Source organism: Aristolochia californica, unplaced genomic scaffold (assembly GCF_029961685.1).
Source record: "Aristolochia californica isolate CCGP_79_NKW_82.1479 unplaced genomic scaffold, dmAriCali1.0.hap1 SCAF_10, whole genome shotgun sequence".
NCBI lineage: Eukaryota > Viridiplantae > Streptophyta > Magnoliopsida > Piperales > Aristolochiaceae > Aristolochia > Aristolochia californica.
The window spans coordinates 29,418,133-29,439,473 of NW_027181771.1; the positions used below are offsets into that span (position 1 = coordinate 29,418,133).

The window sequence follows — 21,341 nt, forward strand, 5'->3', positions numbered from 1 at the left end:
TAGTCAACCTATGAACGGGTAATTGGATGATCATGTATCTTTATCTTATTCTAAGCATGCCGACTTAACAAAAAGAATACAAAATCATTAGAGTGAAGGGCTTTCGAAACTTCCCACAGGTTATAGTTGAAGAAAGACAAAAGTGAATGAATAAAAATGGAGACTGCTTGCCTTTAAATACTCTAATCTAAAATCTTCAGTGATCTTCATTGCTGGAAAGGAAGAGGTAACCTGCTTCCTGAGGGTTGAGAATTTTGGTAATCCAAACCTCAGGATGCAGATTACCCATCCCTGACCAGAACTTGTGATAGCACCATGGAAGAATTCCTCCACCAAGCCTGGGTCTTAAACCAGGCAAACAGTAGAGATATTTATGGTGACTTTAAAGGAGGAAGGTCGATTCTTGAGAGGTTGCTGTGGTCACCAAAGATTACTTTGGAATGAAATCTCCACATTCTCCTTCTCTTAATGCTACTAGTTTAGATTGACACAATACTCAATATCGATTTTACCGAAATTCGAACTGCCAATATTTACAAAACAAAGCCTACTTTCCATTATGATTGGAGGGTACTATTCAAATATATTGTACAAGAACCTTAGGAGTGCATTCCCAATGAAGTAACCTCTGTAAGCTCCATCTTTCATTTTCACCCTAGAATATTTCCTTTGCTTTTTCTATTCTGATTCTTGCTTCTATCACAATGTGGAGGAGGTGAATGAGAACAAATGTGTGGTTCCATGATGTCTAGATCATCTTTTTCTTGCCTTCTATTCTGTTCCTTGGATAAATTAGAGAGCACCCTAGTTTACTACTGCATGATATTGCCCACAAATAAAGAGTACATGGATGATAAGTGAGTGTTGGGTTTTTCTTCTTTTTGGTCATGCTATGTGATTTTATGTGCATATGCTATGGAACATTAATAGCAATCCTCCCTTTCTTCTTCTTCTAGAATTTTAACTTTTGGATGTAACAAATGTCTGAACAAGTTATTTGAGTGCATTGATCAAAAGTGTAAATCATAGTGTCTAAGTCAAATTAAGTGTATCTTGATCGGAATGAAGCAAAACTAAAGTTGTTGACCATAAGTTCCAAAGTGCTAGGACAAGGGCTAAAATTGAATGTATGTGGCTCTAAGTTGTAGATGTCGTTTGGCTTTTATAATAGATCTTTTAATTTCGAGGCAAGAGTTCCATAGGAGTGGAGTAATAATCTGAAATAGTAATTGTGAAACACTATAAAAAGTTGGATATAATATATGTGTTTGTGTAAAGTTTTAAAGCTTAGAAAACTGTATTGAAACTACACCACCCCGCCCCAAAAGACTTAATCCCGGAAGACTCATAGTACCAGAACTATTGGATGAATTACTAAAATTGAGAAGGATGATGGAATTTCGTAAAATACAAGCATTCTACACGTCTCAACCCTACGCAGTGAGTGATTTAGCAATGCAACACTTTTATTCTCAAATGTGGATAGATCACTCTAATCACTCTAGAAAATCAACAATTGATTCAGATTTTCCTCTTCAATCTATATCTATTACAACCAAAAGAATAAATCCCTTACTAGGAAAGGAGAATAGGGACTAGTTTTTACATCTAGACAACTTTTCAAACAATTCATTAGGTCTAACAATGTCTCAAATCAATGAGGAACTTTAGGGGAGTAAGAAACTGAATGACCCAAATGTCATGACAATCCGAGATCTAATGTTCTCATTGATAGTAGGCTACTACATTGGAAGTAAGCCTTTGCAGATAACATCACCATCTACTACGGGGGTGAGGGGGTTAGTCCACATTGAACTTGAATTGAAGTGAAAAATTGAATTGAAGTAAAATAAATTGATTCAACTTCAACTCATCTTTGGGTGTTAGTATAGACGAGTTCAAGTGGCTGGAAAACAAATTTCAGTGTTAGTGCCCCCAAATGAAAAGTATGATAAAAAGAAGAGAATTAGTAACCTTTTATAATATACTAAATAGAACATATACCTAAACATACAATTAACCAAAATAAACGTGATCACTACACTTGTAAGTGATTTAACGTGTAGTCCACAATATATTAATATCCTAATTAATGAAAAATTATATTATATTACTTAATGATTATGGTTTATTATAAATTAAAACAATAATTACGTGTGACTAAAATAAATTATATAAAATTAAAAAATAAAATAAAAATAACATAAGAGAATATAATAAATAAACCTAATGGTTTAATTAATTATAGCAATTGTATAATTAAACCAATTAATGGTTAAATTTTATTATAAATTAATATACTAATTATGTGTGACTAGAATAGATTATTTAAAATAAATAATTTTTTTTAAAAATAACATAAATGAATATAATAAATAAATAAATTATTTTGTAATGACATATATTTTTTTAACATTAAAACTCACTATTTTAATACAAAATAAAAAATACATAATAAATAAATAAATATATTAATTTATCAATAACATAATATATTTATTTATGTATTATTAATTAATAATATATTAACACAAAATGTAAATCCAGTGGTTTAAAGTTTATTATAATTAAACTAATTCATGATTAAAGTTTATTATAAATTAATATACTAATTACGTGTTATTAGAATAAAATTTTAAAAAGTGAAAAAAATAAAAAATAATAAGTCGTCGTCGTCGAAGAGCCCTGCTGCAAAAGAGACCTTTGATTTTGGGTTTCCCAGGCGGCTCCGAGACCTTCGAAACCACCGCGAAATTCTATTACGGGTGAAGATAGACCTCATGGCAACAAATGTCCCTCTATTGCTCTACGCTGACGAGGTTCCTGTCCCAATCCAATATCCGAAGCATCATAGACTCGGTAAGAACCCTAAAATCCTGCGAATCGCTGATGCCGATGCTAGAAACCCTAGGTATTGCACAACGAGAGAGACGGGATGAATGAAGTTGGGGCGAACGGAGAAAGTAGAGAGCGAAAACAAGAGAAAGTAGAGAGAGCGAAGACGAGAGGAAGAAATGGGGCGAAAAAAATCGTCGAGAAGGCCGAGGGAGAGGGAGAGGAGAATAGCGAATGAGGTTAATTTTTTCTTTTCGGGTGGGGGGAAGAAGCAACGCTCGTCGCGCGAGGAAAGCGGATGATTCTTTTTGGATGACCTTCGAAACCACCGCCAACAATATAGTTTGTTTCTTTTTACTCATCGGAGGATAAATGAAATCTAGAATACACATGATAACTTATACTACTCTTCTTGTATCGGGATCCTTAGCCCTATTTGAATGAGAATAAGTTCACTACTAACATGATTTTTTTCACTTAATAGTGTCTTTGACACAAGGGTGGGTACATTACAAACCCTATATGTAGAAAGTTAAATGTTTTAAATTAAAACTCAGGTTAATATTTAATTTAAATATACAAATGGCAATTGTTATAAGATACTTAAATTAAAATCAATATCATATATTAATTAACATTAATTTTGTAAAATTATTATTACTTGTAAATTGTAAATCAATTATTCCTATTAGAAGTTCGAATTGCAGTGTTTTCTTACTTTTTTTTTTTTTTTTTATCAATATCAAACGATGACCCACCTACCTCAACTGTTGCGCAGCTCGCAGCTCCCATGGCCGGCCTTCTGTCTCTTAATTACCATCGCAGGTAGAAGAAGCTAATCCAATCTGGAAAAAAAAAAAAAAAATTGGTTCACAGAGATGACAGAGGAGAGCCACTGCCAATATTCAAGCTTCCGCAATTCTCTGTGGTTACAACAGTTACGAAGTTCTTCGGTTGTTCATCTTTTTACAAAATAGGAGCTTTGCAAATGGTTGTTTGGAACCCTGAAAGCCTGAAGCAAAGTTTTCATTCATGTTGGTAGTTGCAGTCGGAAATTCAGCCGTGTGGGCACTGTAAGCTCACTGAGAAGATTTTCTAGAGCTTTCCTTGTCCAGAGATCGCTCTGCATATTCCCGAAAGGCGGGTGTATTAAGTTGGTCGCCGAGGTGGAGAGAGCTCCGATTACAGGTTTGAGTTTGGCTGGACTCGATGATACCACGACAGCTATGTATCTGAATGTCGTGGCCGTGACGCTTAGATGATGGAGCCTTAAATTTCAGACTTCAGGGCCAAAAGAGAGCATTTTTTATGGCAATCCTGCATGTGCTGCTGCCTGCCTGCCTGCCTGCCTGGACGGAATAAGACTGGTAAAATTATTTAGCAGCGTTTATAATTTAACCCTTCTTTTTAACAACTGTCCCAGATTCTTCTCTTACACTTGTACGGTCCAGATGGTTTCTTCTTACGTCAGAAGAACCTCCGGCGACCTTTCTGAGTTTCAACTTTCGGTGGCTTTCCTTCTTCCTGCTCGGGAATAGTGGGCCCATTTCGGGCCGGCCCAATTTAATATAAATTAGAGAGAGAGAGAAGGGTTTAAACTTTAGACGGGGCTCCCGCGTTTGGAATTTACGAACACCTATCTATCTGTCTCTCTCTCTCCTGCCACTGCTTTGAAGGTAGGAATCTCTCTCTTTCTTTTCCCTCTCCCCTCACATATTCTCTGCTTCTTTTCCGTAGCTTTTTATGATGCTCGCCGCAGCCCCCTGTTTCAATGCCTTCTTCGGTTCCACTCTTTTCGTCTCTCTTTTTCCTTTAGCCCTTCTTTTCGTTCCATCGAAAGCAGATTTTTCTTACGGAATCGGTACGCTTCGTCGTCGTCCATGGCTTCCTCTGACGTGAACCATCTCTCCCATCAATGCGTTTACGGTAATCCTTTATTTCTTCGTTCCTTTTTTTTGTTTCTTCTCACGAGCTTGCGGCGCCAAGGCGTATGTGTCTCTCTTGAATTTTCATTTCTTTTTAAAATTAAAGAAAAATCCACTCTTGTGTTTTTCTTTTTTCTGCGAATTTAATTTCAACGTTCGAGAATTTAGTTTCTTCGTTTTATTGAATATTAGGGGTGTTAGATTTTTTTTTTTTTTTATATATAAATTTGATTGCTTCTCACTTGTGTTGGTTGTGTTCATTTTCTTTCTTTGTTTTTACTTTTTTTCGGTGTCTGAATTGTTTGAACACATGACTGATTGCTGCTTGCTGGTTGGTATGCTTCTTGTCTCTGTTTTTCTACCTTCTGAGAGTTCGATATACTTAAAGATGTATGTTGTTTTATCTATCGCAGTCCATTGGTCACTTCGAGTTACTTAAGGACTACATATAAGGTATCTGAGTGCAGGATTTTAGTTTTTTCTCCTTTCAAACTAGGATATCTTGTTTTGTTTCCCCCAAATTTTTTGTTTTCTTTACTTTGATGCTTGAATTGGATGATGTTTTTGTTCTTAACGGTTCCTACAATAGCAACAGATATATAATTCGTTTATCCTTTTCAACGCCCGGATTTATTAGTACTGTCGAAGGCTTCTGATTACTTTGTTGAATTCAACTGAACATGTTTTTGTCGTGAAAATCGTTTTAAGGTGTCTTGTTCAGCGCCATCTTTACCTTCTCAAACAAATTGAAAACAAAGGACTCAATAAGCTCCTTCGATTCCAATGGCGCCTAAGTCTTTCTTAGTGAATTGTGTTGATTGCCTTTTCTTGCTTGTACATTCAGGACACTTCCTTCCATCATATGCAGATAAAAAATCTAAATTTATGAAGTGGCTTAGTAAGATCTTCAAGGGGGGATCAAGTCGGGGTGCATCGAATGGACGATATCCACAGGTAATTGGGGGAGAAAACATGGCTTGGCATGCACCAAGTCGACCCCTGGTGAGCATTTCATACCTTTTCATGGTGTCATTAATTCCATTCGTTGGTTTTTCTTGTTTATGTTTTTAATCTCGGCAGCCTGTATCTTGAAAGCAAAACCGAAATTGTGTTTACTGATGAAAAAGCATTGCAGAGAGATAAGCGTTACAGCACAATAGGAAGATATTCACGCATTGTACAGTGACTGACACTTTCCATATATGCAGTTCTTTTAACTCGTTGTGATTATGAAATAGTAATTTCTGGTCAAGTTCAACAAAATGAGATGAATTTATCTACGAACACTGCTTAGATACAATATCAAGAGATCTGCCAATCATCCATAAACATAATTGCTTCAGGGCTTACTGGAGTCTAGTAATTAGAATTTCTCCCTTGATGTTAGGATTTAATTTTTTTAAATTTTGTTGGCTCTGAATTTGAGATATATAATCCATTCATCCAAAATACTGATAGTAATCTATTTTATATCTAATGAAGTATTCACTGTTGCCGGTATTTTTTATCTAATTATGTCTGTTTCCATTGTTTCATGATCTTTACACTATCAATCGTTTTAAAAAAAATGATCTTTACACTATCAGGACGATCGGTCTAAAGCAGGAAATAATGATATCGATCATGCTATTGCACTCTCCCTGGCTGAAGATGTAAGGAAACCACATGGTAAGACGATGTATTGGCTATTTGAAAATTTCGCTTGTTGAAGCACATTGCATGATTATATCTTGCCTGTATGGTGACATCTTGGAATGTATAGACATTTTCTTTTAATGGTTAATATGGGCTATTTGGAATTGCATCAGGATCCAAGAGACACCAGGACAGTGATGAAGAGCTTGCAAGAGCTCTACACGACAGCTTGCACAATCCTGTTCCCCGTCCCTATCTTCCTGGACAATTTTTTCCCAGAGGATTTAGGTTTGTTTCTGAGTATTACCTTTTCTTAACATCGTCACTCACATCAACTCAACCATTTGCTCTGATGACTCACATTTAAATGTGTAATGCAGAGTATGTGGAGGTTGCAATCGTGAAATAGGTTATGGCCACTATTTAAGTTGCATGGGAGCCTTTTGGCACCCTCATTGTTTCCGATGCCACTCTTGTGGTTTCCCGATATCTGAATCTGAGGTATAATAGCTGAATATGTTATAGGCTCTAGTGTTTATCTAAAACAAATCTTAATCATTCTACACCATCCCTTCTTTGTCATGCATGTAGAATGAGAGTTCTTGCTTTCATTGATAGCCTCTAACTTGTACCTACCCTGGTTGAAGTTTTCATTGTCAGGAGCTGATATCTACCACAAGTCCTGCTACAAAGAATTGCACCATCCTAAATGTGATGTCTGCCATCAATTTGTAAGAGCACATGCCCTCGTTACTTCAGTTGAGTTCTATCATGTTATCATCAAACTCGAGTCATGCTATTTGCAGAAGTTTCTTTAGTTCAAATGATGTTAGAAGCAGAAGAGTCTAGGAGGCACTGCAGGGACGCACTCTATAGCCTATAAAGGACTGCTCAAAGAATTGAAGATCCTCCCCAAAAGCCAAACCTGTCCTGACTTATAGTCTACTAAGACCAAACACATACTTTTTCCTTATCCCCATCCTCTAGAACAATATCATAGCAGTACCTCCCAGTCACGCTCATCCCTATGGAGTAAATATCTTAAAGATATTTTACATCTCAAAATCTTGTGTTAATTTAATACTGTGTCATGCACGACTACTGTCTTCTGCCATTTCAATATCCAAAATTATACAAGAAAGTAATTAGTTCAGGACATAAGCTTCTATTCCATTTCATTCCCCAAGCATGAATACTCACTGAGAAGCTTACTGACAACACTGGAGCGACAGTGACAGTGTAGTCTTCCACTAATATGTTGTCCTTGAACTGATTACCCTGGCAACATTCTCCAATTCTTCACAAAGGACAGGTAGATGTGTCAATCTGTAATTCTTTGTTTTTTTGTTAATATATACATCTTTTTTTAAAAAAAAGACAGGTAGATGTGTCAATACTGCTTTTGATATCTAGTAGGACTATTTTTTTGGCCTGCATTTGTTAAATAACTTTATGTCAAGCTTCCCCAAAGTGTCAGAATGTTTCCATTTTAACTTTGATGATTGAATAAGGAATAGGAATGGCTTAATTACAATTTTATCTACTTCATCCTTCCCAGATCCCAACAAACAGAGCTGGACTTATTGAGTACAGAGCTCATCCTTTTTGGGGACAGAAGTACTGTCCTGCACATGAGCGTGACTATACACCCCGTTGCTGTAGCTGTGAACGGATGGAGGTGCACAGTTCCTTCAGTTGTTTTGTCTCAAGTTCTTGTTTTTTTTTTTTTTTTTTTGGCTCTTATACGTAATGCATTTTTAAATCCGTTTTCTCTTTTTTTATTTGTTTAATGTTAAAAGTCAAGGAAAACAAGATATATTTCATTAGGAGATGGAAGAAGTCTATGCCTGGAATGTTTGGATTCTGCCATCATGGACACTGGTGACTGCCAACCCCTTTACCATTCCATTAGAGACTATTATGAAGGGATGAACATGAAAATTGATCAACAAATTCCCATGCTTCTGGTTGAAAGACAAGCCCTTAATGAAGCATTGGAGGGAGAGAAAGATGTAAGAGGCTTATATGCAGTCTTTTTGCTAAATATAACCAGTGCTAGCTGAAGCATTCTGAATTAAAACTGGGCTTTTATTCTCTTTTTTCAGGGCCACCATCACATGCCAGAGACAAGAGGCTTGTGTCTTTCAGAAGAACAGACAGTTAGCAGTGTATGGCATTTTTTCTGTGTTTTTTAGTCCAACTTTATCCATTTAAAATAAGCTGCTATTGGGCCTAATGGCATTTAAGTAGTTTGTTGTTGCCTTTGCTTTCTCTTTGCATATTTAGATACAAAGAAGACCAAGAATCGGGGGAAACCGAATCCTAGATATGAGAACTCATCCACAGAAATTGACTCGAAAATGTGAAGTTACAGCTATTCTCATTTTGTATGGCCTACCAAGGTAAGAATTTCAAAAAACATTGAGATTGTCTCTTTTTCGTTTTTTGAAGATCTTATTTGAGATTGCAAGTTTGTGTTTCAGATACCAATTGATAGAAAAGGGATCCTTAGCGATCTTCATATCATATAGTTTAAGAACAATTGATGTCTAGAGAACGTCTCAAAACTTTCACAGTTTTAAGTTTCCAATCAGTTTAAGAAAGTTAACAATTACATGTGAGTGGAAATTACTTTTTAGCTTTTGTTTCTAAATGACCATCATAAAACCAAATTTACTGGCTGCCTACCAGAAGAAAAGAAATTATAAATTGTAGTACATAATAATTGTCAGAAACATAAATAATTTGTCAATTATAGAAGATAATATTTGAATTCCGGACTAATTGAGGCAATGGCCAAAAAGGAATATCTTTTTGAAACACTATGTTCAATATCTTTTTGTATTGCATGCAGGTTGTTGACTGGTTCCATCCTTGCTCATGAGTTGATGCATGGCTATTTACGCCTCAAAGGTAGGTGCCTGATTGATGTCTTTGATATCAGAACTGCAGACTGATCTTGGCATGTTCATTTCCTAGTCAAGCTTTCTAGTTTATCTTTCAAAGGTCTAGTGTGGAGACTTTCTTTGTTTACCAAGTACTTGCAAGCACTAACCAGATCATATCTTCGTGCCTTTCAAGCAAATCTACTGTGACATGTTGCTATGTCTGTTACCTCTTCAGGTTACCGTAACCTTAGCCCCGAAGTGGAGGAAGGTATTTGTCAGGTATTATCTCATATGTGGCTCGAGTCTGAGGTTATGCCTGGATCAAGAAGCACTCCTTCCACTTCAACAGCTGCTTCATCATCATCATCCTCTCCTTATCCATCATCGTCATATAAGAAAGCAGGAGGCAAATCTGACATGGAAAAGAAGCTAGGGGAGTTCTTCATGCATCAAATTGCCCATGACTCTTCACCTGCATATGGAGGAGGCTTTAGAGCTGCCCAGACAGCTGTTAATAAGTATGGGCTGCGTCGGACCCTGGACCATATCAGCCTGACAGGGAGCTTTCCTGAGTAATTGCTGAAATTGGAGCAATATTATGGTTTGAAGATTATCTTTGCTGCCTGACTGGTTGGAATTGACTATAGAGCCAAGCTGATAATGGAAGCTCGGAGATCAACTCCCCCTTAATTTTTTTGGGTTCTTTTGACAGGCAGTTGTACCAATTATGAATCATTTAAATGTAATAACTTACGTTAAACTGAATAAGTAAATTTCACCTGCCCATGAGTTTGTGGACTATGTAGTGAAAGGGTAGTCATTCATGATCTGGTAAGAAGAGCAAACTTGACAATACAAAATGCAGTATCCTTCAGTACCAACAAACTGATCTTACAAGCCTTTACAGTTTACATGAAGCCTAGCTATGTATGTAGCCATACACTTTTTTTTTTTTTTTTTGCTGCTGATCAAACATATCAAACAGGAACTAAATAATTTCCTGACATCTCTATTTTGAATCCTCATACCACTATAAGCTCCTAGATGGTGACTTTGGGTGCTGCCTGTCCCATGTTTGTAGATCTACCCCGTGATGGCTTTCTGTGGTGCTTCCTCCATGATAATCTGGCTGCAACATAGAGTTGTCACTGCTGGCATTGCCACTACTAGAGGGAACTTGCTGAAGTTGTCTTTGATGGTGAGACTGATTATGTTCCATGGCAGAAAATGTGAGTTTACCATCCAGTCTCTTCACATTAAATAGAGGTTGCAGCCGTGCGACAGTAATAGGTGATGATAGTAAGGCCAACACTGTGACCACAGAAATCCAAGAACTCCATGGAATCATCTAAATAAGGAGCAAAGAAAATAAATTTTGACGGGTTGTTTTGGATGCAGAGGAGGTTGAGAGTGGTTAATCTATTTATAACAAAAAAAAATTGGTGGGGAACCATGAATGGTGGAGGAACACTCAATCATGTACCAGGCATTTTCAGTGATATCTGCTCAGGGAAAGTGCTCTCGGCCTCTCACTAATCAAAATCACTTTTAGCAAGTGCGGTTAATGGCCAACATTGTTCTAGCATCTTAATGCATAATCAGATAAGCATCACCCAAACATTATTATATGTTGATTCCAGCAAAAGGAATAATCTTGCTACCCTACAATATTTAATGTACAACAATTAAATTAAAGAGTGGCAGTCTTACATTCAGTTGGCATTTTTATATCAATATCAGAGACAGAATTCTGGTAAGATTTCTTTCAACAGAAGCATCAATAACAAACATTACCGACAAGCATAGGTACCTTGCCACTATATTTACATAGTGGGTCCTGAGTAGGAGAAGAATTTGATCCTTGTCGAAGGTGATATCATCTTCGTTTTCATCTGCACTTAACTCTTCTGTAGGTATTGCACCCAGGTGGGTGCAATGTGACGTCGATATGAACATCTCTGTAAACAGTATACCCACTTAAAATCTCAAGCTTCTCCCTCTTCTGATTCAGAGCATGCCCTTACTGATAAAATCAGTTCAAGAGTTCCATTAGAAGCCACGCGAAGGAAAGTTTGATCCTTCTAGCCAAGATTGTTAGTTTTTTGGTTTTGCACCAGTGATCCGCAGGATTCTTGTGCCTTAAAACTAAGGAATCAGATATGAAGAACTCACAACCACAATCGTTGAATGTTGCAGCATCATTTTCCTACAGAAGGGAACCCAGAATCTAAATGGGTGATCAGGCTTCGAGCTGGCAGCTGCAAAGGTGAGAGAATCTCATTGACCCACAGTTCATGTACTAATTTCTAAGGATATTTGCCCAGTGCGAGTCAGTAAGAGCAGCTCTTGAGTCATTACTACATTTAACCGTTACCAGAAAAACGAAAAAAGTAAGGTTAATAAATCCGCCCTGTAACCATCTCCCCTGGTCTTACGAGGGAGTGAGGCTGAGTCCCGCCCTTCCCCTTTCCATCTGCTTGTAGGGCCGATTCCTTGCAGCTAAACGGACGGGAGACGGGCACCTCTTTCGTCTGCCCACCAGGGGGAGCTCCCTCTATCAATGATCAAGACTATAGTGGCCAAAGCACATAGCTTTATTCAATACAAATAGTTAAAATCAGAGTTTTGGTCAAAATCAAGATCAATTACTAAGATCAAAGCTGCATGCCGATTGCATACGTCACAATTAAGATCAAATCAAAGGAGAAAGATCATCTAAATGCTACTTAAGCACCATCTAAATACCACGTAAGCAAAAGAGTTTGGCACATGGATGATATGTGATACTGCATATTTTAAATGGGTAAGGTGAGGTGTCACACCCTTAGGTGTTTAGGAGAACTTTGGGAGAAAGCTTTCTAGTTGTGCTCCCGCCACCTTAAATCTCTAAGTCTAAAGCTTTTTCAAAATTGTAACAACAAATAATCATCTTTGTCGCTATTTAATTACTATTCTTGGAGCTTCTACACACAATGTTGGATCAAATCTTCTTGTCAAGCATTGCGTGGAGTTAGCTAAAAAATTGCAACCAAAGGAATTACTATACATCAATCCGATCAAGCAAAGCTCAAATCAAGTTTGTAAGTAGAAATCAAATTAGTGGAATCTTTAGCTATCATGCCCTCACATCACCTAAAATTTTGTCAGTTTCCTTATTGTTGTACTTATGATTGTACGGTTTTGCCAACCGAATCCCTTTGTACGTCAACATTTTTGCATACTTGGTGAGACAATCTCTTCCTCTCATCTCCTTTTCCATTTTCTCATTCTCAACTCAATGATACCTATAAGTTATGACAAAGTAAAAGGGAGTTACTGCCACTTCACTCAAGTATGAGGCTCTATGATCCAATTGTCGCCTACCCACATGTCTTCAAGTTAGTTACTACACATTTAAGTGTTTCTTTATCTTAAAAAGGGGCACTTGTTGGTGCTTCTCTCATAGTTCATATCGGTCCAATCACTTGTGATGATGAAGAATCACTCAACATGCAACCTTCTTTTAGGAGAAAATACAACAACCAAAGCATTATCTTCTTTCCAGAAGGACAATTGGGTGACAAAGTTACTCAAGCATAGTGATAGCGTCACTAACACATAACCCTCTCACTAGCCCACTAAAAGTGTAGGAGAACCTTCTCATGCAGCAAGCAAGCACTAGGCATCTATGAGTACTCCAACTAGTCCGCTTCTTAACCATCATGAGATGTTTGGAGGATTCCAACAAGCTAAAGGCATATCCATTACCATGGAAACTCTTAATAAAATTTCCACTAATGTTGTTCGAAGTTGTCCTCATGTTGACGGTAGACAATTATCTCGAACCTATGTAAGGCCCTAAATCGACACATCTAAGCACTCATGATGCCGCTCAGGTACCACCCACTAAAATTTTAGTAGTTCAACAATGATGGAAATCCCAAATAGCATATCACCTACTTCATCGAGACTTGCAATAATGCCTACACTGATGGAGGCCTTCTCGTGAAGCAGTTTGGGCGTTCCTTGAAAAGAAATGCTTTTATGGAATTATATTGCGATAACTAGGCAACTATTCATATCACTTCAAATCCAATCTTCCACAAGAGGACAAAACATATTGAGGTAGACTGATACTTTATACAGGAGAAATTTTAGGCTAGTATCTTGTCTCTCAGACATGTTTCATTACAAGAGCAAATAGTAGATATTCTTACGAAACTAGTCACACTCAAGATTTTAACCACTATATGCGGCAAGGTAGGTATCTTCGATGTTTTCTCTCCCCTAGCTTGAGGGGGAGTGTTGGAAGACATCCCGAAGTGGCACAAATATAAATTCCTCTCCCACGCAAAGAGATGGCAAAGGAGGTAATTAAGTGACTTTTTCATAAGGATGACACATAGGTGTAATTAAGGAAGATGATGTATGTCCACTTACATTTTTTTACAAAGCTTGTATACCTAAGGGTATTGTACTTATTATGAACTTCCTTCTACAATTATAAATAGATGCTCAAGGCACGGGATAAATCATTAAGTCTCCCCTATTTTCTCAAATTCATCCCTAACCTTTCTCTCTTCTCCCAAGTTCTTTTTCTCCATATCTCTCTTTTTCTCTTTGCTTCTTTCTTCCTCTCCTTTCTTCTCTTCTTCTTCTTCTTCCTCTCCTATCACACCACCTTGGTCGAGGACCTTATCATGTGAACCTAAATCCAACAGGAGCGATACATAGAATAGCTTAATCCTCTTCATTTATACACCATTAATAGCCCTATTAAGGAACAAACATTTGAATGAATTTGTTCTTATAAATTTATAAAGGGTGTTTTTTTTTGGAAGATATGATGTATTGGGGAGTCATTGATGTAATTAGTTTATGTTTGTTGATTTTTAGGACTCCATGGATTTAGCTTCTGGAGAAAAAGAGAGAGACACCCATTTGGAAGAAAACATGAGGAAAAAAAGGGTTATGGCCTTATGTCCATAACCGTGCTCCTGAAACTCAATTTATAGATTAATAAAAATATAATAGTATAATTATGCCCCTAGAACTTAAACTAATTACATCAATACCATCTTTATGAGATGGCTATTTATTTATCATAATGCCACCATTGTGTGGGCCTTCCCCTTGGTCTGTGGGCCTTGAGACCATCTTTCTCCTCTCTTGGATGTGTGAGCCTTCCTTGGTCTTATGGGCTTGGGCCCATTTTTCACACATTTGGACTTGCAGGCCTTTTTTGGTTACGTGGGCTTAGACCCATCTTCCAATAATATTTTTTTGTCTCTCTTCTTCACTCTTCCTAGGGTGAAGGGCATGATCTTAAGATTATATTTTATCAGTTATAAATAGAACTTAAAGGGGAGGGTATTGAATAGGTCCAAAACCCCATTCTTCCTCCTCTTTTCTCCCTAACGCGTGTTCTTCTTCTTTCTCCATGATGTAATCTATAGAGTCCTGAAATTCAACATGGTATCAGAGCATTGATTTTTAAAATTCATAGCTAAGGTGTTTTAGAATTCCAATCTTACTATTTGCTCAGATTATTATTGTTGCCCATTTTGAGTTGGTCCTCGTTGGTTTATTTGCTATCTTTGATGGTTGCTTCGTCGTTGACATTGGTATTTCTTACAAATACTTATCATCGTATTTTTGTTGGAAGTTTGCTCTGCTCGGCCAGATGGTATTCTCTGGTATGTCATCACGTTTCTGTTAATCTCTCTCAGTCTCACTCGGCTGGTTGGTCTGGCTGATAATTGGTTACTTGCTGTCAATCTCCTTTGATCACTCATCACTGCTCTTAGGACTCTTTGTTCTTGGGTTGAAATCCTATTGAAACTCATGGTATTTGTGGCTGTTCTCCTCAATAATGAAGACATCTACGATATCCTTGTTTCTCTTCATTTACGACCTCTATGAGGTTTGATGAGGCTCTGAATGTTGATGTCACCAAGTTCTAGACCAATCAGGTTCCATACCTGAGAATCCACTTTATGTTAGTCTTCCTGTGCCCCCGTTATCTCTACTGAGAAGGCGTACCATGAGCAGCTCTCTGTTGCCGAGTCTAGATGTTGAAGTCACAAAAAAATGAGTTCGGCTCTCTTAACTAAAAAGAAACCAGTACTAAATTGTCTGGATGATTATCTCCCAATCAACCGTTTTTAACCAAAAAAACGACCGTTACAAGAATCTTATCAATCGGCATAAACCCTAGATAACATTATTTTGAGTATCACCATCCAATGTAACAGCCCCATAACAAATCCGGTACAAGAGGGTACAAGAGAGCATCGAACATCATCTCCATTCAACATGTAAGAGCCAAGCACAGTAATTCAAGTGTTCGTAATGGAAAAGAGGGAAGTGACAAGATGAAACAAACTTGGGCACGCTCTTGACCACATGAAAATTACAACTAGAAAACCTGTGTAAAAGACTAAAAATTTGTGATTGATGAATAGTGAGTGTAACACTGCTAATAAGCCCTTGCAGGGACTTCTCAGGTTCAACAATGTTTTCTATCTATACACTAGAATCTTTTGTCACCACAGCAGTAACCACAAAACTACCACTGTGGAGTTTTGGTACATAGCCTTTGGGAACACAAAAACCCATCTTTCCTACCTCTATAAAGAACTTAAAAAAGAGAGGCACCACTACCTCAGGTCACAACCCATCTTTCCTACCTCAGTAACTCGTAGAGCAGCACAAACACTGCAGTCACCCAGTAGATGATAACAACATCTTGATGGACTCGTATGTCATAAATACGATTCCAACACTTGGAACAACTTTATAGTACTCGGGCAAGATACCTCTGTACAATCCCTTGAAACCTTCTGTACGGATTATGTGCTGGAATGTTCCCAAGAGACCTGTTTTGTAGACACGAGCCTGACCACCAGCCCCTTCCAACTGCATTCTCCGCCTCACAAGGTCCAGAGGAAAGGTTGCTGCAATGTTCAGAGCAAAAAGAAATCAACCTGTGATTTTTTTTTCAATAAAGAACATTGAAATATGTGACTTTAAATCTACCAAAATTTTCAACTTGAAAATGAAACTACTCAATGACTTGACAATAAACATTATCTCTGTCTCTATGATATTCGACAGCATAATACACTAGGATGAGATGAGTCTGAAGTCAGAATTCAGGAAACTCCAAGCAGCTTAAAACAATGCTACAAATTATAATTCTTTTTTAGCTTTTTTAGCTTTAACAAGTAAAATTGACAATAACAATACCAATCATAATCAATCAGCTTCATTACTTACCTGTGGATGATGCAATGCCTGACAAACTCCCACAGGCTAAGCTAACCAAGACACAGGAATCATGAGGCCTGGTGTCAACACAAGCATAATCAAGTATCAGCATAAAAAAATTAACTGCTTTAAAAAATGTAGAAGCTTTTTTTTCTTTTCTAGTGTATGACCTTTAACTAAGACATTCTTTGTAGAAGACTCCATACCTTCGTGATTGCCATGACGATCTCAGTGTCTCATAAACGGAAAAGCTGATTGCTATACTAGGCCCAACACCCTATACATGAAAACAATCATGTTAAAGATCTGGCAGGTGACTGCTACAAATACTCCAATGCATAAAAAACAAGAAGGAAAACATACCAATAATGTAGCTCCTAGGCCCTTATACAAGCCCTTGATACCTTCGTCTCTACATATAGTGTACAGAGTATGAGAAATGCCTCGGTAGTAGACAACATTTGTCTGCAAATCCAGATTAAGCATAAGTAAGAATACCAGTTACCGTATGAAGACTAATCCACAAAAAATTAACATTGCATAAACTAAAAATCATTGGTTACTTTAAGGTAGACAGGCAACTGGAAATCAAACCTCATTAATCTATTCGCAACTAAAATTTACAGAGAACCTGGAAAACATTGTTTAAGGAGAATATCTGCAAATTGTTGAGAGGCACAACGAACAACCATTAATCTGTGGTTTTAATCAAGCAGACAGAACTCGACATGGACAAGTTATAAAAATTGCAGATCAACATAGAGAAGTCAGAACAAAACTAAATCATCTGCAACACATCACAGAGGACACCGAACTACAGCATTGTTTGAAATACTTAAATTTGATGAGTAATGTAAGAGGGATCAAGCTAAAGTCAAGACAGTTTGAGGAAACGGCTAATCCAACATGGCAGCATTGCACTTACAGACAATCACGTTGGTATGCCAGAAATGGCAGATTCAGCGTATGCATTTGCTTTCCTCAGAGTATCCTCAAATTTATCAGACAAAACATATCTACTGTCTTTTGACTCCTAGGGAAAGAAAAGGAATGATAGAAAATTAAAAATCAATCAAAATGACTATAGGGAGCACAATAGAAGTTATTCTGTACTCAATCTTAACCCAGGGCAGTGCATTTGGAGCACTACCTCCAATTCCGAGCTCAATAATTAGAAGAAACTGGGAAGTGTAAGCCTAATATCATCAATACCCACTTTCCACCTTGGTATTTAGTTATACTTGAAAACGGTGTTTCTGTTTAGAAAAGAAAGCAAAGAAGGCCTTGCAATCCAAGACATCATAGCTAGCTAGAATTGAAATATCTGCGAGATACAGGTAACAAATTGCATCGGTTATGGACACTGTCCAAATGTCCCAGGACTATTAATTGCATCGGTTATGGACACCGTCCAAATGTCCCAGGACAATTAATTCCATTTTACAAGTGAACGATGAGTATAAAGAAGATAGTTAAGGTAAATTGATGAGAATTACATTTGCAAAAAAAAAAAAAATTTTGGTAATCAGCCTGACAGCACATGTTGATTTGCAATACTAACTTCAGATTCACTATAATTGCATGTGATCCTCAAGTCTATTTAACCTGACCCAGCATAGACACTTACCAGAGTTTGATTTTAACCTTTGTTTTTGAAAGTTCAACTTCCATTTACAATATGATGCCTTAGTCATGGCATTTTACACATGCTTTCAGCTATTACAAATGGGTAAATTGTCATCTCCATACTTTATCTTTTATTTTTTGCTGAGTTGTCATCTCCATTCATAGATTAGCAAAAAACAAATGAAGGTGCCCAAGGATAGACAACTCAAACTCATACATTTAAAACAAATAGGGTACATGAGGAATGCAAGTTAATAGACTCAGATGGTAGAAGAATTTCCAAGAGATGAGAAGAAGTTATTTTGAGAATCAGATACAGAAAAGGCAGATGGAACACAGTAGAAAACAGGGGGCAGAGAATTTGCAAGAAATTTCATTGACAACATGAGAGCTACAAACTCACGGCAAGATTGTCCAAACCCACGTATTTTGTCTTTAAAATTTCTGGAGAAGGTGATTGGCTTATTTTCAATAGCACAACTTAATTGTCGACAAAGTCAATCCACTCACAGTATAGAATTTTTGTGCTCATAAAATACTTTCTATGACCATAAAAGAAGTATAATCAATCAGAAACCATTCCCAGGTTCCTCTCCACTTTCTTTTCAATTCTGAGAAGGAATGCAATTCCACTTCCATCATCCAGTTCTAGCACCATGCACATGTATCCAATGAACCCAATTTAAAAAAATATAACACATATATATATATATATATATATATATATATATAGAGAGAGAGAGAGAGAGAGAGAGAGAGAGAGAGAATCTTCCATTAAGATCCCCTTGCTGTTTATAGAAGAAAGACGACAGAAATCATCACATAACTCATGCCTATGCAAAAAAATAAAATGTTGACAAGTTCTAAAATCACCTGTGCTGCCAGCCGTGTCCTCACAAGATCCAGTGGATATGTCAATGTTGCTGCAGTTATACCTGACAGTCCACCACCTAATAATCTCACACAAAGGTCTGCACTTACATTTTCTCTGTGACCCTCTAGTCCAAGTAATGACTGAAAAAACTGCAGAAGATAATAATTATAGTATTAATATATTACATATAAAAGAAAAAACACTACTGAGGAGATAAAATTAAGAAACAACAAAATTTTAAAAATAAATGCTTTATCCATTTGTTCACACTTGGTTGTTCAACAAAAAAGTAAACAAACATATTTGACTTTTTTCTAACTGACATTCTTGTAGCGCTCATAAGCATAGAAGCTGATAGAAGAATAAGGAAGACGATGTGCGATTGTGACCAAATTCCCCCTCCAAAATGCTCGAAATCCTTCTTCATGGACAATACGTGAAGCCTCTCGGATTATACTTGCATTCTGCAATTTTGCAACATCTGAATGCATGCCTTGGACCTTTAGAAGAAAAACAATGGAATGAGATATCAGATTAATTTGACTTGAGATCACCTTATAATGAAAACATGCACTTCTTCTTTTGATTTTTTTTTTAAAAGCAATGCGCTTGAGACAAGGACTTCAAGTTGCATACAAAGTGACCTAATCAAAATCTGAAGTACCTAAACTAAAAAGTCATTCAAGCAGACAGCTAATCCAAAAAAAAAAAAAAGGTTCAATCAGAATGAATCCATAATAATTTATGACCCAATATCTCCATAGAACATAAATATATGCTCAGGCATGTCGTTAATTAGAACGGCTACAAAAAATAGTGGAGAGAATGGCTGCAAAAATAGTCCAGCAACAACACAGTCACTTGCAGGAATACCACAGATATCACCTACTCGTAAGAAGAATTTTGCAAAGAAATTTTGTCTTTTTAATGAAGATATGGTAAAAGAATGACTTGATAAGTTACAGCAGGGGCCTCACTATGTCTGGCCATATAATTATCCAGACATTCACCCGTTTATTAAAATTAATTTGATTTTAATAAGGAAAAGACCTGCAATACCTTAAAAGGATTTACACAATATCGAGCTAATTAGATGAGAGAAAACAACTGGAACGTGTTTACTCGTTTATGGGACAAAGTTAAACCTTTTGACACAGTGAGGGACCAATCCCTAACTCCGTAAAACCTCAGGACATCAACGGTGCTTAAATGTGAAATATTCTCATTTCATGACCCGAATCAATGAAATATAAACCTCCAACAACAGAAAAATTTAACCTTCGACCAATTTGAAATTTCCCAATGTAGCTCTATCAAGAGCAGAAATACAAAAATTAATATTCCCAAATACCTGGAAGAGGATTGTGAGGCGAGCGAGCGGCGCAGTGCAGGTCTTACTGACAGCACCAGCGATGCCACCCGCAAGAAGCTGAGAAACCGTGCCAATCTTGGATTGTTGCTGCCATGACTGCTGTTGCTGCGAATGATACTTACGGATACCTCCTCCACCGTGGCCCGAACTTAGAGGCCTCTGCCCACCGCCCTCGACGACAACTCCGACTCGAGCATCCGTCTGCATTTCTCCCTATGTCTAATACCCTGAAATCCCTAAGAAAACCCAACCTCGCTTCGCATCGGTCTATTTACGCTGACCGAAACCCAGAAGAGAGCAACGGCCCCGCTTGTTGGAATGGCGACAGAAGCTTCAAACCCAGAAAAACCCTAAAGGGAGAAAGATAGATACAGAGGTTCTTTAACCTTTTAGCGACATGCACGGGGAGGGGGAAATTTTAGATATTTCAGAAGGTTTTGGAGAGAAAGTAGGAAACAGGGGATGCCTCTATTTCCAAGCTTTCTTCTGTTTTGGGGTTTTCGCTGGTTGGTTCAGTAATCCAAACAGTCTTAAATGGTAGGTATATGAACCCTAAACAGTCTTAAAGAGTTTAAAGAGTAAAAGACTACAAGGCTCCGAGTCGGTCTTCGGAGACGAGATTCGAACCGACACGGCGAGAGAGAGAGACAGACAGAGAATATCCCTTTTAAAAGAATATCCTTGCCTAACAAGTACGCCGCGCGAGCCTGGCCCTGGGCAACTCGTAGTCTCCTAATACGGACGGCGGAGATCATCCTGGAAATGGGCGGTCAAGGTGAAGGAACTCAACGTAATTTAGTGTAGGGTTTGATGACATGTCTAACGGACGAAAATAACCTTGTCTTGGACGTATTGAACAGGCTTGATGACGAGGGTAAAAGAGAGAGAGAGAGTGTCGTGCATCACGAGCTGCACATTCGTCAGTTTTCACGATAAAA

General features: G+C 37.5%; 2 protein-coding genes across 3 annotated transcripts; one reads left to right on the forward strand and one right to left on the reverse strand.

Moving 5' to 3' along the window:
• Window positions 1-4,490: 4,490 nt before the first annotated feature.
• LOC137942242 (LIM domain-containing protein HDR3) lies at window positions 4,491-10,140 on the forward strand. Of its 2 annotated transcripts, none has more exons than XM_068787971.1 (12): window positions 4,491-4,761; window positions 5,605-5,762; window positions 6,347-6,428; window positions 6,569-6,683; window positions 6,776-6,896; window positions 7,043-7,126; window positions 7,954-8,073; window positions 8,195-8,407; window positions 8,501-8,563; window positions 8,682-8,797; window positions 9,250-9,308; window positions 9,519-10,140. In XM_068787971.1, the coding sequence occupies exons 1-12, from the start codon at window positions 4,716-4,718 to the stop codon at window positions 9,857-9,859; spliced, it is 1,518 nt and encodes a 505-aa protein (XP_068644072.1). In that variant the 5' UTR covers window positions 4,491-4,715; the 3' UTR covers window positions 9,860-10,140. The 2 variants fall into 2 exon arrangements, with proteins under 2 accessions (XP_068644072.1, XP_068644071.1); XM_068787970.1 differs by having other exon boundaries at window positions 4,631-4,761; window positions 5,629-5,762.
• Window positions 10,141-15,692: 5,552 nt separating this feature from the next.
• LOC137942265 (uncharacterized) lies at window positions 15,693-20,951 on the reverse strand. The gene is made up of 7 exons (XM_068787972.1): window positions 20,383-20,951; window positions 19,355-19,531; window positions 19,031-19,180; window positions 16,895-16,996; window positions 16,738-16,808; window positions 16,541-16,608; window positions 15,693-16,218 (listed from the first exon to the last, which is right to left on the reverse strand). Exons 1-7 carry the CDS (start codon window positions 20,608-20,610, stop codon window positions 15,986-15,988), a joined length of 1,029 nt encoding a protein of 342 aa, XP_068644073.1. The 5' UTR covers window positions 20,611-20,951; the 3' UTR covers window positions 15,693-15,985.
• Between the last annotated feature and the right edge of the window lie 390 nt (window positions 20,952-21,341).

Bases quoted from the DNA above. Each gene is read 5' to 3' on its own strand.
- LOC137942242 (XM_068787971.1), top strand. From the start codon at position 4,716: ATGGCTTCCTCTGACGTGAACCATCTCTCCCATCAATGCGTTTACG. The intron at 6,429-6,568 runs GTAAGACGATGT...GAATTGCATCAG, and splicing joins AGATGTAAGGAAACCACATG to GATCCAAGAGACACCAGGAC. The intron at 8,074-8,194 runs GTGCACAGTTCC...TAATGTTAAAAG, and splicing joins GTAGCTGTGAACGGATGGAG to TCAAGGAAAACAAGATATAT.
- LOC137942265 (XM_068787972.1), bottom strand. From the start codon at position 20,610: ATGCAGACGGATGCTCGAGTCGGAGTTGTCGTCGAGGGCGGTGGGCAG. The intron at 19,532-20,382 runs GTATTTGGGAAT...TTTCTTCTAAAG, and splicing joins GCCTCACAATCCTCTTCCAG to GTCCAAGGCATGCATTCAGA. The intron at 16,219-16,540 runs GTAAGTAATGAA...TGAACATTGCAG, and splicing joins AGGCATTGCATCATCCACAG to CAACCTTTCCTCTGGACCTT.